General features: G+C 35.0%; 1 protein-coding gene across 2 annotated transcripts in view; it reads right to left on the reverse strand.

Annotated features, from left to right (window-relative positions):
• Positions 1–20,656, reverse strand: part of USP47 (ubiquitin specific peptidase 47) — a 113,784-nt gene that overhangs the window by 74,584 nt on the left and 18,544 nt on the right. Inside the window, exon 2 of one of the 2 annotated variants that reach the window (XM_055317661.1) lies at positions 3,960–4,019. The exons of the other annotated variant lie outside the window; for it this stretch is intronic. Within the exon in view, the coding sequence (XP_055173636.1) occupies positions 3,960–4,019 (60 nt within the window). The remainder of the gene's footprint in view (positions 1–3,959; positions 4,020–20,656) is intronic. 2 annotated transcript variants of the gene reach the window in all.

Below are 20,656 nucleotides of genomic sequence, written 5' to 3' on the forward strand. Positions count from 1 at the left end.
TTGCTTCTATATTACCCATTTTTAAATAATAGTTATCATTGACTAGTGCTGAAAACAGAATAGCTACAAGGTTTTTTCTTACAAGGAGTAATACAATTGCAATTTGTTTCTGCTATACACAACTTTGGATTTGCAAGATATTATTCAAATTAAGGTTAATCCAAGTAGTTTAGAACAGAAATAAATTTCTACAAAAGATGTATAATATTTAAAAAAGACTGGCTAGCGTATTTCAGACAAATAAAAATATTTAATTAAAAATAATAATCCATTTAAGAATGAAAAGGATAATACATTTCTATAAAATAGAAATACATTTCCATAAAATAAACAGGATAATAAGAGCATTACTAATATGTTTCTCAGAAAAGAGAAAAAAGCCTTCACCTATAAACTTAAGGTATTATATTTACACATGTAATTAATTTTTTCACACCTTTTAATCCCAAACTTAAAAACATAAACTGGACCTTTTATTTATTTTTATTTTTTAAACTGGACCTTTTAAAACTCTGGTTTACAGTAAAAAAATGAACAATTCAAAATAAATTTCAAATACAAAAGATCCACTTTCATAGTTTTAATAGTAAACTTCAGAAGTAGATTCAAGTTTTCCAGGTATAAAATACCACAGGGCCAGATTTTAAAATCTCAGATATGCTGGAACTGATAGTCCAAGGAAGATGAACCTACCAAAGAATTCAGAAATCCAAAGTGTGATTTACTTCAGAATACATCAGTATACATTAGAATGGTGATGTAACAACATCATAAGCTTTCTCTAAAATATATCAGCACAAGGCATAGGCACTCTTGGACCTCCACTCTTTCCACCCAAACATGTGGGGAAATAATCCCCAAAGAAATCTCATCTGAAGACTAAATGTATTATAGCAAACACAAAATTTAGTCTCATGTGTGCCTTTTATTCTTTTGAATGAAAATAGCTTTCTTTTCTGTGTACTGCACATAAATAACTTTGCTCCTTTTTTTAACAGGACGAGTATAGAGGCAAACAGGGAAGTCATCTGTAATCCCATAACAAACAGATAATATTAACATTTTGGAGCACATCCTTCCAAATATTTTGTCCGCATGCGTACATATACATGCACATTCCTGAACACACACACTGGGTTAGAATATACATGCTGTTTTGTAATTTCTTTCTTTACTTATAAATATATCATGTAATCTTTTCCTGTCAAACATTTTCTAACTTACCATTTTTAACAGCTGGATAGTATTTTATTACAGATTAATAATAAATTATTCTATCAGTTCCATTTTACTGACTCAGGCTGGACTCTACAATGCTATATTAAACATGCAGATTTATAGAGCATTTATAAATCAAAAGATGTTTCTTAGAATTAGAAAAATAGAGTAGCTATCTTTCTTCTTTTCTTTGGAGCTCTGACCCTGGTCGATCCCACTTACGCCCAAAGGAAAAAGCAATCACCTTGAGGTAAATGAAAAATGGCTACATATTTTTTGCCATCCATTTTCTTTTGCCTTTTCACATGAATCTGGACTGGCCTACTGACCAGCTAGGACCAACAGAATTTAACAGAAGTGACACTGTGACTTGGGGCACAACCTTAAAAAATCAGCAGCTTCTACTTTCATACCCCTTGGAAGATTCCATCTTATAATTAAAAAAAAAAAAAAATTTAAAAGAAATCCACTTACCCTGGGACCACACACTACAAAGAAGCCCTAACAATCCACACAGAGAGAAAATAGCCACTTAGTGGAGCAATGGAGTATCTAATACGGAGAAAAGTCTTCTCAGACACTCTATCCAAAGCCAGCCACCAGCTAAATGCAGCCAAGTAAGATCCCCGATGATGCCACAAGAAGGAGAATAACTGGCCAGCTGAGCCTTTGCCCAAATCCCATCCCACTGAATTATGAACAAATAAACTAGTTGTTCCCTGCCACTAAGGGGTAAGCTGTTCCATAGCAATAGATAGCAAAAATACACTTACATCAAAACACACCCAAGCATTAGGATGTAGTAATGGTAGTGTTGGTAGCAGGAGGGAGGGTATCCATTTAAATAAGACACCCAACATTAAGGTAAGGCATCAGAGGATATATCATAGGGAAGACAGCACAATTTTTGAGTTAAAAGTTTTATGATGAGTAAGAGAAAACAGATAAGAGAAAATAAATGCAAAGTTTTAGAGAAGTCTAAATTAGCATGATCCACTTGGGAAAATATTTAATCTATCTTAGGTGAGCTATTAGAGGGGCACAAAGTTCCCGACACAGAAAATCTAGCCAGTTACAAAACAGGTATAAAGTATAAAATTAATGCTATTTATTTTATGGACAACTCATGGCAATATTATACTTGTGAGAATAAGGGGCACGTCAACAGCAGTTACAAGAACACTAGGAGAGTGTTCTGTCCATACCTGTCTATGCTCACTGAAGAAACAAAGCTAGATTTCCTAACAAAGTCTGAAGAATCCTTGAAAGAACAGAGTAAAAAATAAATAAATAAACCACAGTCTTATTTACAAAAGATAAAACATACTGGGATAAAAACACTAAACATTTTCTTCCAAAGAAAGGTTTGCTGCTAGGGACATCCTGTAGAGGTCGACATGAGATAATTCTGTGGAATCTCACAGCCTGTTTAAAGGTATGTTCGTTCACCTCTTAAGTCATGTCATCTCCTTTTCCTGGCCTTCCTAAAGAGATCTAAGTTCAAATCTGAGTTCTCTGAAATTAACACCGTAATTTTTGTTTCATAAAAAACCCTTCCTAGGTGTTTCTTACTTAAAAGGAAGGTGTATAATTGGTGGCATATATTCAGAATATTATTAGTATGTAGAAAACAATATCAACCAAAATTCAAAGTTACCAAGATTCAGATTTTTCTAAGAAAAAATATATAAAGAATTTTAAAACATTACAAAGGGATTTTACCTCTAAATGTAACAGTCAACTCATTTTCCCTTAAGACTTCTTTCTTTTCAATATTATTACAAAGAATAATATTATGGTTGCAAACTTACACATATGCACAAAACCCGTTTTTTCTGCTTTTTGGTGCAGGAGCTGCTACAAGCTAAGAAGACAGGCCTCAGTACATTACCCTTCTGGACAGCCATGGCTAATATTGCCATAGATTAAAAAAGAGAACTAGAGGGTATGAATATTTTTGCTGATTGAAATTTGTTAAATGTATCAGCCTCATTCAGATTTGCATTTTCAATTGAACAAGTGACAATAACTGGGGCAGTGATGGGGGCCCTAACTTACATTAAAAAAAATTTTTAAATGGAGGACATTTTTAAGGTCCTCCCTCCATGCCATTCTATTCCTCCCCTATGGCCATCCCCCTCTACCCCCAAGAAAACTCCACAAAGAGGTTATATGACCTCTTCCTAAGTGGTCTTCTGCCACAGATCACTCAGAGAAGGCAAGAGACTCAAGGAAGCACCCTGAAGAAAGAACTGGAGTTGAAAGGACCTGAGGAAAATGAGGTATTAAGTAAAAGTTGGAATGGGATGCTTCATCACAAGAAAGTTTAGGTTACAGTGCATTCAGGCCGCTGAAAAAGTAATAGTTTTATTTAATTATTCAAATAAGATTTCTGGGTTTTTTGACTCTATAAATTATTAAATGATTTCATTCTTGCACCATTAACACTTCAGAAAATGAACTATATCTGTATAAAAAATAAACCATCAACCCGAAAGTCAAAACAAAGGATTCTATAGCATTTTTATGATTTCTCCCTTACTCACATGTTGAAAAAAAGTGACTATCTAGACATATATATTCATTTAAGGTGACTTTCGTCTTATTCAAATCAGGTAGAAATTCAAGTAAGCCAAACAAGCATAAAACTTAAAACATGCCTTGTTATTAAATAAAAATACTAACATGCTGTTATTTGTTCTGCTGATTATCATACTAAAGCAATTACATCAGCAGTCTACCTGTAAAAATTTCTTCTTCATTTCATCAAAGATATTTTGTCTGCATCTCCAAAACACATCCTATGGTATATAAGAACAAAATGAATTACAAACTACTTGAAATAAGAACAATTAAGCTAAAAACATTTTTGCAACAAAATATGTATTAAGTAGTACACCACCTAGGATCTTATTTATAAATTACATTTGTAATTTTTACCTTAAGCCTCATTTACTCTTGTAAGGGTACTGAAAACCTGTGCTATAGTGATAAAGATTAATATTAGCATGGAAAAAAAAAACACATTTTAAAGGAGTGGTAGCTTTAGAACTATCTGCAAATCAAATGTTCTGAGCCACATATTTTTTCCAGTTTTACTGAGATATAATTAACATCTAACATGGTAATAATTTAAAGTGTACAACATAAAGATTTGATATATGTATATATATTGCAAAATGATTACCCAATAAATTTAGTTAACATCTATTATTTCACACAGTGACAATGTTTTCTCCTAGTGATGACAACTTTTAAGATCTACTCTCTTAGCAACTTTCATATATACAGTGCAGTATTGCTACTATAGTCACCAAACCGCACAAGACATCCCCAGAACTTATTTATCTTACAACTGGATGTCTGTGAATTTTGACCACCTTCACCTATTTCCTCTACCCTCTTCCTTTTGCAACCACCAATCTGTTTCCATGAGTTCTTTTTTTTTTTTTTAGATTCTACATATAAATCATATCAGACAATATACCTTTCTTTTTTCCTAAGTCACATAATATTTTGAGTCCATTAAAGGAACTTTGCGGGGAAACCTAGAGATCCCTGAATTAGCTGGTTTGTAAATCTGGATTTCTCACATGATAAGTAATCAATCAAGCAGGGTTGCTTAACACTACCAGCTATTTTCTTTCAATGTAAACCTTTTCCTTATTATGAGACAAGCTTATTTTTCCAAAGAAGGAAATACAGAGGGCAGCCCTGGTGGCCTAACGGTTTAGCGCCACCTTTGGCCCAGGACATGATCCTGGAGATCCGGGATCAAGTCCCATGTCAGGTTCCCTGCATGGGGCCTGCTTCTCTCCCTCTGCCTGTGTCTGCCTCTCTCTCTCTCTCCCCGTCATGAATAAATAAATAAAATCTTAAAAAGAAAAAATAGAAATACAGAAATACGCAAAAGGAAATAAAGATAACCTATAATCAAGAGATAATCTGAAAAATCTTGGTTTTACACCATTTCACACTTTTTCTCTATGAATCTTGTTTTTCCCCACCTTCCTTAATTAATAAAAAGACAGGCCAATGAATTATTTTAAAACGTGCTTTTTATTACTCACAGTAACTTGGATACTATTCTATTCTTATCTGCTTTTACAATAGAAACATATTTCTATTACAATAGCAGTAGTAATTTTTAACAACTCTAAAATAACCCCTATAGCAATTATTAACAATTTGATATACATCCTATCAGATCCTTATCCATTCCATGCATATATTTATTATACAGATTGTTAATTATTAACCAAATAAGATCATTCTGTACAACATCATTTGAATTCTGCTCCTTGTCCCTTGATATTCAATCATCTTTCTATGTCAAAACATTTAGCTTAAAACTTGTGATGGGGGCAGCCCGGGTGGCTCAGTGGCTTAGTGCCACCTTCAGCCAGAAGACCCGGGATCCCACGTTGGGCTCCCTGCATGGAGCCTGCTTCTCCCTCTGCCTGTATCTGCCTATCTCTCTGTGTGTCTCTCACGAATAAATAAATAAAATCTTAAAAAAAAAAAATAGTGTTGGGACGCCTGGGTGGCTCAGCAGTTGAGCATCTGCCTTTGGCTCAGGGCGTGATCCCGGAGTTCTGGGATCGGGTCCTGCATCAGGCTCCTACATGGAGCCTACTTCTCCTCCCTCTGCCTGTGCTTGTGCCTCTGCCTCTCTCTCTCTCATGAATAAATAAATAAAATCTTTAAAAAAATAAAATAAAAATAAAAACTACAGTGTTCCATTACATAGAAAACCATAATTTATTTAATCTGCTTTTAATAGGCATTTAGACACTTTCAAATTTGCACTACAGCTTTACTTATTTGTATATTTTCTTCCCTAAAGAGAATTTCCCAGGGATCCCTGGGTGGCGCAGCGGTTTAGCGCCTGCCTTTGGCCCAGGGCACGATCCTGGAGACCCAGGATCGAATCCCACGTCGGGCTCCTGGTGCATGGAGCCTGCTTCTCCCTCTGCCTGTGTCTCTGCCTCTCTCTCTCTGTGTGTGTGATTATCATAAATAAAAAAAAATAATAATAAAAAAGATAATTTCCCAAAGAAAGAATTACTAAATCAAAGGTTATACACTCATTTTTAGGACTTTTAATACATGGTGCCAAAAGGCTATCTCTTCCACAAATAAGAACCGAATTGCTAATATGTGTCAACCACTAGGTGCTCAGAAAATAGCAGTAAATAAAACCCTTGCCCTCAAAGAGCTGCCACTTTACGGTGGGAACTCAACCATAAACAAATCTTAAGTCAGGAGGTATCCACCAACCTCAGAGTCTTTACATTTCTGTCCACTTTAACTGGAATGTTCTTCCCATGGATATCATTACTTCCTTTGCTCAAATATCATTGTGGTGGCTTCAAAATACGTCCACAGATTCTCTGACATGCTTTCTAGCAAGAATGGAGTCTAACTTCAGTCCCCTTAATTATGGGTCAGCCTTAGTGACTGCCTGTGATACACAACATGACTTTCAAGACCCAGGTGGAATGGGCAATACAGCTTCTGCCTGGCTCTCTCTCAGACACTTGCCCTTGGACCATGGCTACTAAGCTGTGTAGGAGCCAAGCAGCCACATAGAAAGGTCATGCATAGATGTTCTAGCCACAGCCCAAATAAGATCCCAGCTGGCAACCACCATCAACCACCATACATGTGAGGAAACATTCAGATAATTCCAGTCCCTAACCTTTCAGCTGCCCAGCTGATGCCTAGCAGAACAGTAATGAGCTGTCCCAGCTCAGTCTTTCCTAAATTACAACTCCATAAGCAAAAGTCACTAAGTTGGGCAGGGTGCTATACGGCAAAAGATGATCAGACTAGTCGATTTCTCAATCTGGTCTTTTTCTTATCATCCTTGTAAAGTTACAATCCACTTACAGTTTACGACATCCTTCCTTGCTTCAAGTTTCCCCACAGTACTTTAGCCACTTGACATATTTCTTTATATTTTACTTGTCTATTGTCTATGTCCAAGAAACTTCTCCTATGAGCCAAGATGAAATAACAGACAATATTTACCCTCCCCAACTTAAAACTAAAAAACTATACAAAGTATATGAAAAGGTAATTTTCGACAGTATTAAACAACAAGCAATGTAGGACAGTGACCATTGTGAAGGTAAAAAACAAACGTGATGAGCTAACCTTCCAGATTACAGTGCAGGGAGGGAGAATCCAGCTAGAGTCCAGCAATTTCCTGAGTTGAAAAAAATGCGGTGGGAGTTCCAAGGGGCCAATTCAGCTAACATTTATAGAGCAAAATACTGAAGAAAAGAAAGCTGTGCAAAAGGCAAACTCCAGAGGTCTACAGTGGGGCCCTCCTTGAGTATTTGGCTGAGCATTCATCAGTAAGTGCATGTGAACAACTCCTTGAGCCACAGGAAAGAATCCTCATAGCTTGTTTCAGTGCCCACCAGCCAGAATTTAAAAACTGCAATATACAAGGCATCAGACAAGAGTACTCAAGGAGTACTGTCTCGGTAGTGGGACCAAATTAGGCCTAGTCTAAAGGCTACTCTAGCCCAATCTTACAAAGCTTAAAAGCAAGCCTCAAAAAGACCAAACTGTTCACAATTAACTGCATTCAAGAACAAAGTTCAAGAACATTTACAGGCTCAAAGTATAATTCACAATGTCTGCTATCCAATCAAACATAAATAGGCATGTAAAAAAAGCAGGAAACTATAACCCGTAATAAGAAGAAAAAAATCAATCAATGAAAGCCAACCCAGAAACGATATAGAATAGCAGACAATGATATTAGCAGACAATGATATAAAAATTTTACAACCATATTCTGTATCTCAAGAAGGTAGATAAGGGGGACCCCTGGCTGGCTCAGTCAGTAAAGCATGTGACTCTTGATCTCTGGGTTCTTGAGTTCAAGCCCCACATTGGGTGTACAGATTACTTAAAATCTTTAGAAAAGAAAGAAGGTAGATGAGGATGTTAAGAAAAAAACATGGAAAGTATTAAAAAGATCGACTCAAATTTCTAAGGATGGAAAGTACAATCTAAAATGACTATATAATGGATAGGATTAACAGATTAGGTACACTGAATAAAAGATTAATAAACTTGACAACGACCTCAAAAAAAAAAAAAAAAAAAAAACAACCCTTGAAGACAGGGCACCTGGGATATACAACATGACTTTCAAGACCAGGGGGAAAGGGCAATACCGCTTCTGCTCAGCAGGCAGTCTGCCTCTGCTTCTTCCCCAGTTCATGCTCTCTCGCTCTCACTCTCTCAAATAAATAAGTAAAATCTTTAAAAATAAATAAACTTGAAGACATAACAATAGAAACTATAAAAAATGAGACTCAGATTTCATCTTTTTTATGGTTGCATAATACTCCTATGTACACACACATGCACACATACACACACACAAACACACCCATCTTCCTTATCCATGCATCTTCTGATGGGCTCTTAGGTTACTTCTATACCTTGCCTATTGTATATAATGCGGCAATAAACATAAGGATGCACATATCTTTTCAAATTAGTGTTCTGTTTTCTTTGGGTAAATAAAGACATTGCATCTTTTGAGATAACATGCATAAACCTAGAGGGTATTATGCTCAGTGCAATAAGTAAGGCTAAGAAAGACAAAGTGGAATCTTAAAAAAATAAAAATAAGCAAAAAGCAGAATCCGACCTAAAAATACAGGGAACAAACTGATGGCTGAAAGAAGCGGGAGAGTAGGCAAAAATGGGAAAGAGAAGGGGAGTGGAAGATACAGGCCTCCAGTTACAGAAAGAGTAAATCACAGGAATACAGAGCACAGCATAAGGAATACAGTCAATGGTATTATAACAGCAATGTATGGGGACAGACAGTAGCTACACTTCTGGTGATGTAGCATAATGTATAAACTTGTCGGGCAGCCCTGGTGGCATAGCAGTTTGGCGCCACCTGCAGCCTGGGGTGTGATCCTGGAGACCCGGGATCGAGTCCACATTGGGCTCCTTGCATGGAGCCTGTTTCTCCCTCTGCCTCTCTCTCTGTGTGTCTATGAATAAATAAATTTTAAAAAAATTAAAAAAAAATAAAATAAACTTGTCAAAATCACTATGTTGTACACCTGGAACTAAAGTAACATTGTGTGTCACCTCTATTTAAATTAGGAAGAAAAAAGAGAGAGAGAAACACAAAGAGGAAAAAAATAACATACACACAAACAAGAAACCCAAAAAGTGGAACAGAAACCATAAAGGCTAGAAGGAAGTTGCACAATATTTTTCAGGTGTTAATAGAAAATAACGGTTAGTCCAGAATCCTAAAATGAAATACAGGTCCCTCAGGAATGACCCATAATTGTTTCAGTAGTTAATCAGAATTCAAGACATTCTTAAATAAAGGAAAACTAAAAGAATTTGTTTCCAGTAAAAACTACTCTAAAGGAATGGACAAAGGAAATTCTCTAAACAAAAAGGAAATGATCAAAGAAAAAAAAAACTTAGAACATCAGGAAGGAAGAAAGGTGACAGTATGCAAAATAAAGCTAACTACAGTACACTTTCCTTCTCTTCTGAAGTTTTTATTAAAAGTTTAACAGTTAGGGATCCCTCAGTAGGCTCAGCGGTCCAGCACCTGCCTTTGACCCAGGGCATGACCCTGAGGTCCCGGGATCGGGTCCCATGTTGGGTTCCCGGCGTGGAGCCTGCTTCTCCCTCTGTGCCCCTCTCTCCCTCCCTCTCTCTCTCTCTCTCTCTCTCTCTCTCTCTCTCTCTCGAATAAATAAATAAATAAATCTAAAAAAAGTTTAACAGTTGACGTAAAAATGAAAAGACTGCTTGATATGGTTACAGATGTAGAGAGTAAATATCTGACACCATTATATTGTAACAAGGGAAGGTAAAGGGACATAAAAGAGTGAGGATTCTGTATTTCAACTGAACTGATAAAATGATGACACCAATAGGCTGTGTTAAGTTGGTATATATAAGGTAATACCCAGAGGAATCACTAAAAAAACTATCATGAAGGATACAATCAAAATCACTATAGATAAGATGGAATTTTAAAAAAATGTTCAAGCAAATGCACAGGAATGCAAGTAAAAGACAACAGAAAAATGAAACCCAGAGAACAAACAGGAAACACAAAATAAAATTGCTGACTTAAGTGCTAACATATTAATCATTACATTAAATATAAATTATCTAAATACATCAACTAAAAGATAGATACTGCCAGAGTGGATTAAAACAAACAACCCAACAATATGCTATCTCAAAAAATTCACTACCACTACACACATATATAGATATACACATATATGTAATATATGTCAAATATACGATCTATAAAATATTTTTAAATACTTAAATATATTTCATATAAAATACTTTGCATGAAAGTAGGATAGAAAAAATAAATCATGCAATTGTTAATTGAGAGCAAGAGTTAATTTTAAAAATTAATATCATATAAAGTAGACTACAGAACAAAGAAAATTATTAGAGACAGAAACAAACATTATATGATAAAAGGGTCTACCCACAAAGAAGACATAGCAATCCTAAATGTGTATGAACTAAACAGAGCAGCAAAATGTGCAAAGTCAAAACTGATAAAACTAAGAGAAGAATTAAGTTAATCTACAATTATACTTAGATTTCAACACCTTTTTCTTAAAAGTTGCTAGAACAATTACACAGAAAATCAATAAAGACATAGAAAAAAATACCATCGACCAAGAAGATCTAATCAACATTTATAAAACATTCCAACCTACAAAGACAGAATATACTTTCTCTTCAGATGTGCATGGAACACATACCAAGACAGACCACATTCTGGGCCACAAAATAAACTTAAATTTAAAAGAAATGAAGTGCTATTAGAGTGTATTCTCTGCTCACTGTGGATAACAGAGAATCGGAACATAAATAAATATAATGTCTTCTTAAATTGGAAGATTCAACATACTAAAAATTTCATTTCTTCCCAAACAGATACAGTTTCAAAGCAAGTCCTATCAAAATGCCAGTAAGAGTTTTTGAAGGTATAAACAACATTATTCTAAAATTTTTGCGGAAAGGCAAAGAAACTAAAGTAGTCAAAAGAACAACATGGGAGAACTCAGTCTACTCAATTTCAAGGCTCATTATACATAACTAGAGTATACACTAGTTTATATGCAAATATGGATCATAAACTTAAATGAAAAATATAAAACTATAAAACTTTTTTTTTTGGGGGGGGGGCAGGAAAAAATCTTCCAGAACTAAAGCTAGGCAGAGTTCTTAGAAGACATCAAAAGCATGACCTATAAAAGGAAAATCTGATAAACTAAATGTCACCAAAATTGAGTCTATTTTACAAAGATTCTACAAGGATGAAAAGACAAGCTAAAGACCAGGAAGAAATATTTCAAACAACATAACTGACAAAGATCTAGTATCTAGACTATAAAGGACTCTGAGCACCACATACACAAAAACAAACAAACAAAAAACTAATTAGAACCAAAACAAAAATCAAAAAAAAAAACCTAATTAGAACCTAAACAAAAATCATGAGACATTTCAAGTTTTTTTTTTTTTAATTTATTTGTTTATGATAGTCACAGAGAGAGAGGCAGAGACACAGGCAGAGGGAGAAGCAGGCTCCATCCACCGGGAGCCCGACGTGGGGTTCAATCCCGGGTCTCCAGGATCGCGCCCTGGGCCAAAGGCAGGCGCCAAACCGCTGCGCCACCCAGGGATCCCCTCATGAGACATTTCAAAGAGCATAAGCAGATGAAATAAGCACAAGATGGTCAATGACCATATCACTAGCCATTAGGGAAATGCAAAATAAATCATAATGAGATATTACCACACACTTATCACAATAGCTAAAATTAAAAATAGTGACAATATCAAATGCTGACAAGGATGTAGAAAAACTGGATCTCTCATACTTTTCCTGATGGGAATGTAAAATGGTACAGCTACACTAGAAAACAGTTTGGTAATTTCTTAAAAACTAATGACGCAACTACCATTCAACCCAGCAATTGCCGTCTTCAACAATATCACAGGGAAATGAAGAAAACTATAGTTTTAGAAGATGCTACCAGTGGGGAAAATGGAGCAAAGAAAACAGTTATCTTAATTGTCTACAAATGAGTCTACAATTACCTGAAAATAAAAAGCTTAATTTAATAAATAATAAGTCCTATTTAGTAGTATTATACTACTCTTCTATCTCTCTCTTGTAGAGACTAAGAGAGGGCTGCATATTTTAAACCTTGAAGCTGAATAGAAGTAGAATGTGGAATGGGGTACTCCTGAGAATGTGTAGTCACAAGTTAGCCTTCATATGGATTTGCAGTTCCAATTCACACTGAGTGGTACGAAAAATCCCAAGCCATGAATTACATTGAAAATGGTTCTAAGATAGTTTCCCAAGTACATAACCGAAACAGTCACATTTTTTTTTTCTGGAAAACCCACTTATATTTCAAAGCCCAATTTCCCTGAAAAAATGGCTCAAAATTGTTTTTTAATCACTAATTACATAAGGAAAAAGGCACAAGTGACAGCAAATACCAAAATACAGCAGATGGCACACATAAAAGTTTTAATATTGAAACTACCAGTCACATCATGAAAGCCTGTTTAATATGCTCCAAGAAATAAGAGAGCTTTGAAATTTTAAGTAAATGTTAGCAATTAGCAGGCTTTTAAAAGTACTGAATAAGATTCCTGGAAAAGAATATAACAAATTAAAAACACAAAGGTTAACAGTATACTTAAAATATCTGAAAAAAGAATTAATGACCTCTACAATAAAACTAAAATTTCCTAAACTTTTACTGACATAGAGATGTAAAACATTAGGGCATTAAGAGACATGAAGGATATAGTAAGAAAATCTAATTAACATCCAAGAGAAGAGAGAGAATGGAAGTAGAGGGAATATTTAAACAGATAATGGCTAAGAACTTACAAGAACAATCAGATTGAGGAAACCAACAAAATGCCAAGCAAAATAAACAAAAATAGTTTAGATACAGCCAGAAAAATGACAGATTATCTTCAAATAAACAATAATTAGATTGACAGCTGATTTCTCAACCAAAGAAATGGAAACCAGAACTTAAGCATACCTTTAATGTTCTGGAGGGGGGAATAAAAAAAAACCAAAAACCTGCTATCCCAGAATGCTATATACAGCAAAAGTGTCTTTCAAGAATGCAAAAGCAGAGATTTTTGTGACCAGTAGATCACAGGTAAAGTTAAAGAAACTTAAAAAAAAAAAAAAAAGTATTCTCTTCCTTCTTTACCAGTTCCTTTGCCTAGGGAATCCATGCTTTTTTCCCATTCAAGAATGTTTTCTGCAGGCTAAAATCCCAGTGACCATTTGACTGCAACTACATGAGAGACTTCAAGTGAGAATCACTCGCTTGAGGCAGATCACTCATAGACCCCTGAGGCTTGGAAAGGCTATCAAAGCTTGAGGAGTCATATACTTTTAGAACTTTACTGAAAGAGCTGAAGAAAGACAGGATGTATCCTCTTCAGTCTATTTACAATATGCAGAATTATATTTCACAGTAACCTCTCAAAAAAAAAAATCTATTATAGGCAGGAAGAAAAGTGATCCTAGAGAGAAGGTAATGAATTCTGATCTGGCTATCTAGGCTGATGACCATAATGCTTACCTAATTTCTACTAAACAACTACTGTAGTGCCATAATCATGTGGCACTGTAATCATGTCTACCATGAAAACAATTTTCCGAAAAAACCACCATAAACTCAATAAATACACAATGCTAAACAGTTAGCTCATATATTGCCAGCAAATCAGAGGCATGGAGAGACTTTGCTTATCTAATATGGAATAGAGACTATTCATGGATTTTGGGTTTAAAAAACCTGCCATATTTGCTCTTCTGAGCCTTGAGTCTTATTCTCACTCCCCACCTCCTGTACTGGATCTGGTTCCCTCCTGGGCAGTATAATTTTTACTCAATGTTTACACTTTGGTTCCAGAGTTATTTTCTCTTTAACAAAGGAGTGAAATATAAAAAGAAATGAATATAAAAACTACAAAAATTAACTCAAAATGGATCAAAGAACTAAGTATAAGAGCTAAAACTATAAAACTCTTAAAAGAAAACAAAAGAAAAGTTTCATGACTTTGGAGTTGGCAATGATTTCTTGGCCAGGATACCAAAAGCAGACAACAAAAAAAATAAACTGGACTTCATCAAAATTTAAAACTTTCATGTATCAAAGGACAACAGAGTGAAAAAGTAATGAATAGTAGAAAAAAATCTGCAAATCAACCTATCTGAAAACATAATAAAATGGATAAACTTCCAGAAATAAAGAAAATCTCAACAGTCCTAAAGCTCTTAAACAAATGGAATCAGTAGTTAAGAATCTCCTAATAACAACAACAAAATTCCAGACCTGGATGATTTCCCAAATACTCAAAGATAATTCAACTTTTAAAGAAAATGAGAACTGCTCCCTCAATCATATGAGGCTAGTAAGATAGTAAACTTTAAAAAGACTAATAATAGAAGACAGAAAAATTATAAACCGTATCACTCACGAAAACTGCAAAAAGTCTGAAGCAAAGTTTTAGGAAATTAAATCTTACAATCTTACAATTAAATCTTACAAGTAAAACTTAATATATTACAACTAAGTTTATTTAACACTGGAAATATCACAGGGGATTGATCCCTGGGTGGCAAAGTGGTTTAGCGCCTGCCTTTAGCACAGGGCGTGATCCTGGAGTCCCGGGATTGAGTTCCACATCAGGCTCCCTGCATGGAGCCTGCTTCTCCCTCTGCCTGTGTCTCTGCCTCTTTCTCTCTATGTGTGTGTCTCTTGTGAATAAATAAATATAATCTTTAAAAAAAATTAAATAAAAATAAAAAAATAAAAGTAACGTATGAGATATGCAGATAAGGGAAAATATCCAATATATATTGCTAAGAAACAATGCTAACCTTAAAACATGAAATATAATAGCATTTTTAAGAGTCTATATTGGGAAGGAGAAGGAAGGAAAAATTTCAGAATAAAAGAATCGTATCAGAGTATTAATAGAATTGTTTTTGAGGGTTAGAGCTAGAGGTGTTTTTTTCCCTTTATGCTTTCTGGAGTTTCCAAATATTTAGCACTGCATGTGTACTTATTTTTATAATTTATATGCAAATCATACAAAATACAGTCAGCAAATTTAGTCAATTTAATATATTAAGTAAAATTTTTAAAGTTTTAGCCTATTCCTACCCTCTCAAACAAAAGAGACAAAATACCTATCCCTCAATCAAAGAGCACAATTAGAAAACAAAAGCAATTTGCCTAGGTAACAATACACATGGAAAAGATATCTAGGGAGAGTTGAAGAACTACACTCAGTGTGTACAACCAACAGACTGCTGTGTCTACACATTAACAAACAATAAAAACCAGCACAGTCAAGATCAGGTACCATAAACAGACAATATGCAGACTGTAGGCAATGTATGGGTACTACACAGGAAAATAGTTAAAGGAACTAAGGATATCTAAAACACAGAAGACTTACGATGATAAACTTCTACTACTAAGATTCTTCTACTTCAAGTAATATATTTCTGAAAAAATAAAGGCCAGAAGGAAGGGTGGAAGCCTCTTAAAGGAAATTATAAAGAAAACAGTATTCATTTAGGTAGTAGTTTAAAAAAAAAAATCAATGTTGCTTATAGTCTTAAAGCCACACGTAACACTCTACATATTAAAATATCTAATACTTCCATTTCTGGGACAAGAGCAAGTGGTTACACTTCTCCCTATTCCATCTGTTAAATACAACTAAAAGCACTATGCATTAAAGAAAGATAAGAAAACACTGACAGGTGAAGAGGAAGCGGACTGGCTAGGGACCTCAGGAGCCAAAGAATGAAGGAGATGGTGGTTAATTCCCTGTTTTTCTTTTTGCCTAATACATCCTGGTCTGAATGGCACAGACAGAAAATGAAAATGCCCCAAGACAAGACTGTCCTTCTCTAGCTAAAGGATCAGAAAAGGAACAACCTCACAAAACAGAAAACTTTTAGACATTAATCATACTATGCCCAAATATTACAGGGGGAGAAATAAATAAATAATTTGCTCTGCTTCCACGCCCATCATCAAGGTCCAAGAGATTTCCACTCCCATCATCAAGGTCCAAGAGATTTCCACTCTCATCTGGCTAAAACAAGTACTCCCACACTCTTCCACTAGAGTGGCATTAAAGACCAAGTGGGCAATGGGACTTTCATTACATCCCAGTGATAAGAAGCACCTCCTCACTTCTCTATCAGGAGAGCCCTCATGGGAGAAATAGTCCTTCTCCCCATCCCAGCAAAGCAGGTATCCACAGAAGTTTAAAGGAAACCTGAACTTCGTCCTCATCCAGGAGTAACAAGGTACCACTCCCACCCCAGGCTGTAAATAAAGGTGGGAGGAGGAACCTGGACTTCCACCCCCACCTCTCAGTAATGAAGGAGCACCCTCTTTCTCTTGTTGGCATGGTGTCAGATGAGATCTGTTAAAACAGACGTTTAAGTAAGACTCAGAGTTTCATAATACAGTACCCAAAACATCCAGAATAAAACGAAGTCACTTGTCACACCAAAAACCAGGATAATTTCAACTTGAATGAAAAAAAGACAATCAACAGATGCCAACACCAAGATGACACAAATGTTGGAATGATCTGACAAGGACTTTTTTTTTTTTTTTTTTACAGATTTATGCATTCATTCATTCATTCATGAGAGACACACAGAGAGACAGAGAGACAGAGACACAGGCCGAGGGAGAAGTGGGCTCCCTTCAGGAAGCCTGCTGTGGGACTCGATTCCAGGACTCCAGGACCACGACCCGAGCAAAAGGCAGATACTCAATTCCTGAGGCACCTAGGTGCCCCTCTGACAAGTATTTCAAAGCAGTTGTCATAAAAATGTTCAACATGAACATGAAACAAATGAAAAAACAAAGTCTCAACAAAGAAATAGCAGATAAAATAACTAAAATTAAAACTCATAGGTGAGTTCAATAGTAAAATGAAGATGACAAGGGAATCAATGATCTGAAGATAAAAAAAAAACAGAAATCTTTATATGAATAAAAAAAAAAGACAAAAAAATTACTCTCAATATTTGTAGGACTATAACAAAAGACCTAACATTCTTGTCAACTAAGTCCTGGAAGGAAAGGAGAAAGAGGGTGGATGTGAAAAACTAATTGAAGAAATAATGGCTGAAAACCCCAAATTTGGCAAGAGGCATATACCCAGATATTCAGAAAGCTTAATGAATCCCAAACAGATTAAATACAAAGCAATTCATGCCAAGACATATCATAATCTAGACAAATCTTTGAAAACTTAAGACAAAGAGAAAGCCTTTAAAAACAGAAATAACAGCTTATCTATAATGACAAAAACAATTCAAATGTAGCAGATTTCTCATCAAATATCACAAAAGTAGATATTTTCCATAATATTTACCAAGAGCTGAAAGAAAAGAATTGTCAGCCTAGAATTCTATAGTCAGTGAAAATATCCTTCAGGAATGAAGGGGAAATAAAGACATTTTCAGATGACGGAAAACTAAAATATTTGTTGCTAGTGGATCTACCCTAGAAGAATGGCTAAAGGAAGTTCTCTAAATAGAAATGATGATAATAAGAAATCATTTTGTATTAAAAATGAAATTATTACATTCTATGATAATGTATATTTTATAGAAGTATTTTGTATTAGCAATTAGAGCACTGCTATTTTATGTTAATTAGAGCATTTCTCGATTAATACACTGTGCAAAACTCCACACCTAAAATAACTGAGTTGACTCAATGTGACATTTGGGTTATTTCCACAAAAAGCTAGACATCATGAGCTCTTAGTCAAGACTATAACTATGCTGCAAACTAAAATTCAACTTACATCATTTCAGCTTACAAGTTTTCCAAATACATGACCTGCTCTGAGTGCTAAAACTGTCTACTGATCTGGCAATTTCTCTTCTGGGTTTATAACCAAAAGAAATGAAAGCAGAACTCATAGATAGCTGTACACCCATGTTCACGGGAGCATTATTCACAACAGCCAAAAGATGGAAGCAAATATTTATACAGATATAAGATTAAATATAAGGAAATACAAGGGTGGGGTGTGTGTGTGTGTGTGTGTGCGTGTGTGTATATATATATATAGATATATAGATATAGTGTACATGGGTCTGTATGTATACATACATAAAATGTAATATTATTTAGCCTTAAATAGGATGGCAATACTGACACAAACTACAATATGGATAAACCTTGAGGAATAGATACTAAGTGAAATAATCTTGTCACAAAAAAACAAATATTGTAGGATTCCACTTATTTAAGGTACCCAGAGTAATCAAATTCAGAGAATGGTAGTTGCCAGAGGTTGAGGGCGTGGAGATGGGAGGGTATGGGAACAGGGAGTTACTGCTAATGGGTACAGTTTCACAAGATGAAAAGATTTCTGTGGATGGGTGATGGTAATAGCATAACAATGTAAATGTAATTAATGCTAACTGTATATTTAAAACTGGTTAAGAAAGTAAATTTTATGTTATGTGTATTTTTTTAAAGATTTTATTTATTCATAAAGACACACAGAGAGAGAGAAAGAGGCAGAGACACGGGCAGAGGGAGAAGGAGGTTCCAAACAGGAAGCCTCACGTGGGACTCAATACCGGGTCCTCCAGGACTACACCCCAGGCTGCAGGAGGCGCTAAACTGCTGCGCCACTGGGACTGCCCTGTTATGTGTATTTTACCAAAATTAAGTATTTTTCAATCAAATATAGAACTTATGACCATTAAGTCTGTGGAATTAGCAAGTATGTCTGCAAACTGGGTTTCTAATGGTTTTACATTACAAACACATAATAGTCATAAGAACATATTATAGATATATGTAAATATATGTATAAGCATGGAATACATTTCTATTTTCTCTTCTAATTCAAAAAATATAAAATCTGCCTATTAACGGCTTTCATAATTTGACTGTATATATGCATATATAGAGAGAAATAGGATATAGAAGTAAGTGCAGATTTCACATTTATATATGTAAGTGTGCATATTTTCTAGCTCCTTTGAGAAGATCTAGAAGCAAGGATACCCATGTGACAATAAATACATCTAGTCCCCAGATCATGATTTCTGAATACCATTCTCCACCAAAAGGATTCAGAGGTCTTTGTAAAATGAGTGACCTTAGTGTTAGGGTTGGAAAAGTACAATAGCTTGGAATATCCTGCACTGTCACAGAAAGTAAGGAAGTACTCCAAGAATGGTGAGATATGTCAGAAGGACTCAGGAGCCAGTTGAAAAGGTTCTCACTGGCCAAATCTGGAGTAACTTGAACATCAAAACAAATATTTATTCAACTGAAAAGTTTACATTAAAAGATTGTTGTATCAGACAGGAAGTAATTAATTAAATGACTAAAAATATATACATAGGTAAGCTGAAAATTTAATAGTTAACATGTTCTAGGGACGCCTGGGTGGCTCAGCGGTTGAGCATCTGCCTTCAGCTCAGGGCGTGATCTCAGTGTCTCAGGATCAAGTCCCACATTGGGCTCCTTTCATGGAGCCTGCTTCTCCCTCTGCCTGTGTGCCTCTGCCTCTCTCTCTGTCATGAATAAATAAATAAATAATCCTAAAAAAATGTTCTATTTCCTGAAAAATATTAAAATACTGATGATGGACAGTAAGTCTAATTAGAGAATGGCTATAACTTAGTACTCCTTAAGAATCCCTTAGAAAAAAATTAATTTTCAGAATTTAAATCTCACTTGTTCACTTTAAAACTAAAATGTTAACTACAGAAGTTAATTGCCAAGAAGCTGAGTTCCTAAATTAAATATAAAAATTTTAATCATACTTTTAAAAAATCTGATCATGAACTTTTTTATTCAGTGTATTTTCAATATTTAATTTAGGAAGGAATATGTAAATGAAAGAGAATTAAGAGGACATTATCATCAAATTTGGTATGAATCAAGTTATAACTTTTTAGCCATTTTTTCAACTTTTAACTTCTCAAGAATTAAATCATTTCCTGTTTCCGTTTTAACGTGGGTGAAAACTGAAGTGGGTGAAAACTGAAATTAAAGTACATCATTAAATATATCACATTTCCCATTCCTCTTGCTGTTTAGCATTCCTAAACAGTTAAACCATTCTAACAAAACATCTCTGTGAATCATTATAATCAGAAAATGATATAAGCTCCATATACTAACAAAAATAAAAGACTTTCTTAGATCCAATTATCCTCAACTCCATTCCCACTAGTATCTCTCTACAACTTCCCCCAAATGGTCCAGTCTTCTTAACCCTACCTTTTCATCAGCGTGAAATTATACTCTAGGCTCAAATT

The sequence above is a fragment of the Nyctereutes procyonoides genome, unplaced genomic scaffold (assembly GCF_905146905.1).
Source record: "Nyctereutes procyonoides isolate TBG_1078 unplaced genomic scaffold, NYPRO_anot_genome, whole genome shotgun sequence".
Lineage (NCBI taxonomy): Eukaryota > Metazoa > Chordata > Mammalia > Carnivora > Canidae > Nyctereutes > Nyctereutes procyonoides.